Source organism: Cyclospora cayetanensis, unplaced genomic scaffold (assembly GCF_002999335.1).
Source record: "Cyclospora cayetanensis isolate NF1_C8 unplaced genomic scaffold, CcayRef3 CcayRef3_contig_173, whole genome shotgun sequence".
NCBI classification, from domain to species: domain Eukaryota; phylum Apicomplexa; class Conoidasida; order Eucoccidiorida; family Eimeriidae; genus Cyclospora; species Cyclospora cayetanensis.
Genome location: NW_020312118.1, coordinates 80,372 through 87,777, shown reverse-complemented (window position 1 = coordinate 87,777; position 7,406 = coordinate 80,372). Strand labels below are relative to the sequence as shown.

Here is a 7,406-nt window from a genome sequence, read left to right as displayed (position 1 = left end):
CAGACAGAGACAGACAGACAGACAGACAGAGAGAGACAGACAGACAGACAGAGAGACAGACAGAGAGACGGACAGAGAGACAGACAGACAGACAGACAGACAGACAGACAGAGACAGACAGACAGAGAGAGAGAGACAGACACACAGACAGACAGACAGACAGACAGACAGACAGACAGACAGACAGACAGACAGAGACTGACCTTAAAAAGCATGACTTTGAGAGAAGGAGCCCAGCGGGCAAACTCATCTGCCCAATTGGAGAGTGTGGAGAGCGGCACGATGATGAGGTGGGGCCCTGAGTTGTGTTTGCATTCCTTGAGATACGCGAGCAGTGCGATGGTCTGGATGGTCTTTCCTAAACCCATCTCATCGGCTGGGAAAGCGCACACCGCAGGCAGAGCGAAGCAGAGCAGACGCAGCAGGGGGAGCAGCCGAATGAAAAATCTCGGCGAGACAGGGAATATGGGCGGAAAGGGCTGACTAGAGGCCCCTAACTCGAGCATCACCAAGAGCCTCCTCTCGTGAAGGCCGTCCCCTTGGTTCGCGCATGCGCCAGAGCAGACGCAAACGTGCGAGTTATAGCCCGCTAAGGCACACACAGCTAAAAAGGGGGGGAAGGGGAGGGCCCCAAGCCAGGAGGATTGCATGCAAGCACCGAGGGGAAACAACCGGGGCAAAAAAAAAAGAAAAGGGCTTTTTGTTTTTCTTCTTCCGCACCAAGGATGCCATGGAGATTGTTGTTGTACAGAGAAACCATCCACTGCAGGCCTGCCATTTGGTAAGGCATCAAGGTGCCCCCCACGAGCGTTTGCGGCTGACGCACTTCCTCCCTCACTGCATGCGAGAGAGTGTAATAGCGATCCCGCGAGCCGCAGCTCCTGGTAGCTCCCGAGGGGCCCTCTAGAGAAGCTGAAGTGTCTCCTGCGTCTCCCGATCTGCGCAGCGCAGCGCACCGACAGCCCTCTCCCCCTCAATAAAAGCTCCTAGCCGCAGCATGCTGTGCAGCAGCAGCGGTAGGTCGCGCAGACATCGAGCAGCTAAAGAAACTATATACAGCACAGGCAGGCGAGAAAGAAAGAGAGAGAAATGAGAGAAAAGAGAAAGCAAAGAGAGAGGAGAGAGAGAGAGAGAGCAAAGAGAGAGAAAAGAGAAAGAGAGGAAAATAGAGAGAGAGGTGACAGCTACACAAATCAGGGGCGAAAACTCGTACAAGCCAGAATGAGCGACGAGCTTGTCAGTCTCCAGCTTTTGGAGCTGAACTTTACGGCCAAGGGACTCGAGGAACTCCTCGGTGGCGGTCAGTAGCTCTTGAAGCCGTTCGTTCTTTGTCTGCTTCACTAACAGCGTGTAAGCCTCGAGGTCGTTCTCCTTCAAAAGGCGCATTCTGGTGCGAGTGCAAAGGGCACACACAGACATACAAAGCACGGAGAGAATTTCGTGTCCCTCTTGCACCTACTGATGGGACCAATACCACTCTCTCGCAGTCTGTCTGTCTGTTTGTCTGTCAGTGTGTCTGTCTGTTTGTCAGTGTGTCTGTCTGTGTGTCCGTCTGTTTGTCAGTGTGTCTGTCTGTCTTTCAGTCTGTCTGTCTGTCAGTCTGCCTTTCAGTCTGTCAGTGTGACTGTCTGTCAGTCTCTGCCCCTCTCTCTTTCCCAGATTTGCTCTCTGCAAATCCGTAGATATACAACAAGGTGCCCCACCCTCTAACTGGCCCGACAGCATGAGCGACAAGAGACGAAAAAGCGGTAGCTGCTTCAAGGGGCAGAAGGGGGATACACCCTGCAGACAGACCTTTCTTTTTGCTCCCTTTCCCGGATCGCAAGCTTAACTTGTTCGATTTGTGCGACTTGAGTGGCAGCTTCCGCGGCGAGAAGAGCAGCTCCTTCCCGCTGCCTTCGCCACTGTCTGTGGAGACACCCGGACTGCTGCTGCATCAGCCGCTCCCAGCAAACACGCCGGAGTTGCTCCCTCCTGTCGGCTGGAGTGCTGAGGCATGCGAGCAAATTGTGTGCTGAGAAGACTGAACGGACTGCCGCTGCAACGACTACACGGGCCTACAGAGACGCACAAAGTATAATGCAAGACAGTAAAAATGCAGGAGGCTGAAAAGCAAGACAGTAAAAATGCAGGACAGTCAAGTGCAAGACAGTGAAATGCAAGACAGTAAAATGCAGGAGAGTAAAAATCAGTAGAGTAAAAATGCAAGATAGCTAAATGCAAGACAGTACAAGTGCACGACAGAGAAATGCAAGACAGTCAAGTGCAAGACAGTGAAATGCAGGACAGTGAAAATGCAAGACAGTAAAAATGCAAGACAGTGAAATGCAAGACAGTAAAATGCAGGAGAGTAAAAATCAGTAGAGTAAAAATGCAAGATAGCTAAATGCAGGACAGTACAAGTGCAAGACAGAGAAATGCAAGACAGTCAAGTGCAAGACAATGAAATGCAGGACAGTAAAAATGCAGGACAGTCAAGTGCAGGACAGTAAAAATGCAGGACAGTAAAAATGCAAGACAGTAAAAATGCAGGACAGTAAAAAAGCAAGACAGTAAAAATGCAAGACAGTAAAAAGCAGGAGAGTAAAATGCAGGAGAGTAAAAATCAGTAGAGTAAAAATGCAAGATAGCTAAATGCAGGACAGTACAAGTGCAAGACAGTGAAATGCAGGACAGTAAAAATGCAAGACAGTAAAATGCAGGAGAGTAAAAACCAGTAGAGTAAAAATGCAAGAGAGTGAAATGCAGGACAGTAAAAATGCAGGACAGTAAAATGCAGGAGAGTTAAAATCAGTAGAGTAAAAATGCAAGATAGCTTAATGCAAGACAGTCAAGTGCAATACAGTGAAATGCAAGACAGTAAAAATGCAAGACAGTAAAAATGCAGGACAGTCAAGTGTAAGACAGTAAAATGCAGGACAGCACAAGTGCAAGACAGTGAAATGCAGGACAGTAAAAATCAGTAGAGTAAAAATGCAAGATAGCTAAATGCAAGACAGTACAAGTGCAAGACAGTGAAATGCAGGAGAGTAACAATGCAGGAGTAGAAACGCAGGTGGGTGAGAATGCAGGCGAGTAAAAGTGCAAGACAGTGAGCAGCAGGTCAGCAAAAGTGCAGGGGGAATGTGTATGGGCAGTGGCTCTACGAATATGCAGCAAGGGAGCGTCAGTGTGGGGGGACTCTCCACGGAAGCGTTTGCTCATGGGAGACGCAGGGGAGAGAGGCCCCTGCGTGTTGACTCTGTGTGAAGGCGTTTTTTATGAGGAAGGGAGTGAGCGTGTAGAAGATCAAGAAGGGCGGGAGGTGTTGAGCGGAAGGGAGAGAAAGGAAGGAAGGGGAAGCGAGAAGAAGACGCACACGCTGCGCTTTCTGCAGGAGCTCAGGAGCCTCGGTGTCTGCCAACCCCAAAGGATCCAAGGCAGCAAACAGAGCAGCACGAGCTGCAGCACCCTGCTGCTGCGGCGTGGCGGGTGTACCAGCAGCAGCAGCAGCAGTTGCGGTACTGGGAGATCCTGTGAAGGAGGCACACGTCTTCTCGCAGCAGCAGCCACAACAGGGGGGGGGCCCCGGGGGCCCCAGGGGCCCCGGGGGCCTCGGGGGTGTCCCCGAGCTCGTGGCTGCAGTTGGAGTCGCTGCAGCTGCCTTTGCTGCCCCATCGTCTGCAGCAGCAGCTGCTGCTGCAGCAGCTGGGTGTCGACTTTTGCAGCAGCAAATGCAACAGCAGCCGCAGCAGAGGGCTTGCTCCTGAAGGCTGCGAGGCACTTGTGGCTCAAGCAAGAGTTCAGCCAGCGGAATAGACTGCTGCTGCGCCTCCTTCAGCACGCTGCCCCTCAGTCTCTGCTGAAAGGCGGAAAGGCTGCAGAGACGCCGTTCGAGCAGGGCTTGCTGCAGCGCATGCATCGACGGCAGCACAGAACAAGCAGCCGGCAGAAAGCGGAGCATGAGGGGAGGGAAGGACGGGGGGGGAGGGGGGAGGGGGGTCTGGGGAAAGGAAAGAGACAGCAGAGCGGGCCGTTCAGAAGCTAGCCAGAGGAGGCACGAGTAAGCCGATCAAGCGAAAAGGAGACGCCTTTCGATTGAATCAACAGGCGGAGAGAGGCAGATAATATATACATATATATACGTGTGTGTGTATATACATAAATATATATTCAAAGATGCAACTCGAGACGAGGACTGCAGGCAAGGGGCTCAAGAGCCGCGCAAGGAGCCCTCCGCTCATCGTTCCATGGAGAGAGAGAGGCATGTCATGGAGAGAGAGAGAGAGAGAGGTATGTCGTGGAGAGAGAGAGAGGTATGTCATGGAGAGAGGTATGTTATGAAGAGAGGTATGTCATGAAGAGAGGTATGTTATGAAGAGAGGCAGTCATGGAGAGAGGCATGGAGGCATGTCATGGAGAGAGAGAGACAAACTATGAGGACAGGCATGTCATGGAGAGAGGCACTGCCAAAGATCTTGAGGGGGTGTTAGATGCAGCTTCACAGAGAGGCGTAGAGAGATATCGACTGTCAAAGACGCCATGTGCGAGCGAGGCCTCATAGGAAGTTGCCATGACAATCGCCAACCATACCCACCCGTCTGACATCATCCGGGAGATAGCAGATCTGGCTGAAGCGCTCTCTTATCTTGGGGTCTTCACTTAGCACACAGCTGAACGCAGGACGAGGCAAAGACGTGCGCATGCACAGAAGCGCATATAGAAGCATGCGCAAACGCGCATGAGGTCGTGAGCAGGCACATGGCAGCTGTCCTCCCTGCTTTATGCAGCAGGAAGGCGGAGACAGTCCCTTTGAGCTCGTTCGGCTCGCTCGAGGAGCAGCGCCTTCCCCACGTCAAACACACGCAGTCACGGTAGAAGGGAGAAGTTACAAAGGAGGGAGGACCTCTTGCACCAAGCAAGCACTCAGAGGCACTCCAGCGAGTACGGTGAGGAAGAAGGGGAAGCGTATGGAAGAGCTGTCGATATCGATCTGCAGCCACAGACAGCGACGGTGAGACTTGGAGGGAAGGCGGGGAACTTGGCGAAATGGCGAGCAAGGCACGAGCAAGACGAGGCAAACAGGATGGAAATGCATGCAGGAAGAGCCATTCGGTGCTCTCAGACAGGAGGGATGATCCTATAAGATGACGCCAGGCCTGCGTCCTTACTCTAGGAGTCTCTTGCGTTCGTCTAGCTGTTGCAGAACGTGCTCGCGCGAGTGGATCTTGAGTTGCTGCGCGAGCTGCAGCATCAACGCAGGCCGTGTGATCATCTCCTCCCTCACGGAGTCGGGAAGGGCAGCCGCTATTGCATGCATTAGAGCGGGAGGTGGGGGACGCCCCTGTTGCAAGTAACGTGTGGCCAAGAGCTGCAGTCGCAGTTGTTGATGTATCTGCTCGCTGCTAAGAGGCTCTACTCCTGCGAAATGCTTCGACTCGCCGGCCCTGTCTGCTGCTTCTGGCGCTGCTGCTGCTGCACGTGCCGCTCCCGTTGCTGCAGGTGGGGGAGAGGAACCTGCGTGGCTGCGATCCAGCAAAGCAGAGATGACGCCGTCGATGTTCAAGTCGTCAGCGCCTTCCACTGTCGTGCACTCCCCGTTTGATGGAGTTTGTGCCGCGTCCCCTTCCGGCCAATGCAGGGGTCTCGCAGAGCCGTTGCACGCTGTCGATTCCTGCTGCTGCTGCTGCTGCTGCTGCACCTGGAGCTGCTCCGCTCGACCGTGAAACTTCTGCTGCAGCCGCAGGAAGCTGCGCGTGAAGGAGCGCGAGGCTCGTTCCCCCTTCGCCCCATCGTCGGGGGCCCCGCCCATAACGAAAGGCGGCAAGACATCCGCCAGCTGGTTGCCTATGCAGCATGCCGCTGCCACAACGCCTTCTCGGCTGGAGAGGATCACCCCCGTCGCTGCTGCGGGAGGCCCCATGCTGCATGTGGAAGGGGATGCCCCCCTAATGACCTGATGCGGCTTCCAGCCTCTGTCCATTAAGTACCGCCCGACAGGGCCCTTTTAGATGCACTAAAATACTCTATAGTGCCCTCTTGATGCGCGTTCACCCGAGGGGCCCTTGGGGTGTATGTACGCCCCAGGGGGCCCTGTGGCAGGAGGAGAAGAACAGCTCGTGCCCTTCAGCGAGTCGGCCAGTTGAGTTAATTTAGTAACGGTACTAAAGACGGCATAAGATATAGGCAGAGGGGGGAGGGGTCTTGCGCTAACACCGGTACCTCGGCTTCACACGCAGGCAGCCCCCAGAGCAGCACGTGGGACATGCACATTCTTCCCGCAGAGAAAGAAGAAAGGCTTCCTTTTTAGCATTTAGCAAACATTACAATTAATTGCCCTCTCACTCCTTATATAGTAGGAACTCCGCAGCGGTAAATAAATAATAAGCAGAAATCAAGAAAACAAGCGAACGCAGCCTGTTTCCTACGGTGTCCTCCCAGACACCTAAATCGCTCACTAGCAGCGATGCCCCCAATGGGCTTGTCTGCTACTCCCCCTGTCTTCCCAATCGCAAATATGAATCTCGTTTCTCCCAAACGGAAGGGCTTATAGTTTTGAAGAAGGCCTGTCTAGCTGAACAAGACGAAACGACAGTCGCAACTGCACCCTTCAACAAATGGTGAGGATGCGCAGGTCACCGAGGCACGAGGAAAGAAGAAAAGCAACATGCTGTACTGCAGTGTCTCTATTGCTCGAAGAGTGTAGGCCCGTGCTTTAGGCAGTTTGGATATAAGGGAAGTGCTGCACCCCGAAAAAATGAGTCAGCCAAAGTTCCTTGTTCGGCACAGGTTTATACTGAGCAAGGACTGAACCGTTCCCATCTTAGATCCCCCTACGAAAAAACCAAAGTCTGGACTCATTACAAGCCTAATAGGCAGCTACTGGGGGATTCCAAAGCTGCTTTTTTTCTATGGCCGGCGAAGCTATACTAATCACCTTGTACCAAACCAGTGTATTTAAATAAGAATTAGTGAATAGTTGACGCATAGGCTTTGATGCTAGTATGTATTGTTACTTCTAGAGTAGTGCTAGCTCAACACAAGAAGACACAATGCTGCGTGCGTGTTGGCTAGATGGTGTGTGCAACCAGCTGCGAATGCTAAGAGTGCTCAGAGAGGTGCAGCAACGCGCACCGTAGCTGACCCTTTCCCACCATGTTGGGGACTATGAGGGGTGCGAGCGGGGACATGAGGGGGCCCTTCTGGGAGAGACACTTTTTTATTGAGTTTATCTCTAGTCTTATGTCAAGTGTCTCCTGAGAAAGCCCCTCGTTGGAGCGTTACAGTTGGTAGCACCACATGCTTCGATGCAGCTGCTTTTCGCCGCTCATCCGTTGATTGAGAATGCAGTGCGAAGTCAGGAATTATGCGACATCTTTCCGTTTTTGATTGATTCATTTCGTAATTTAACAACTCAAATTTCTTTG

The 7,406-nt window shown here is 52.8% G+C and overlaps 1 protein-coding gene across 1 annotated transcript; it reads right to left on the bottom strand.

The window, feature by feature from the left end:
- Positions 1–203: 203 nt before the first annotated feature.
- LOC34624575 lies at positions 204–5,902 on the bottom strand (the record flags this gene model as incomplete). The annotated part of the gene is made up of 7 exons (XM_026337280.1): positions 5,151–5,902; positions 4,577–4,652; positions 3,359–3,886; positions 1,795–2,057; positions 1,214–1,387; positions 721–938; positions 204–376 (listed from the first exon to the last, which is right to left on the bottom strand). Coding segments are annotated over exons 1-7 (2,184 nt in total), but the record flags the coding sequence as incomplete, so codon positions are not given.
- Between the last annotated feature and the right edge of the window lie 1,504 nt (positions 5,903–7,406).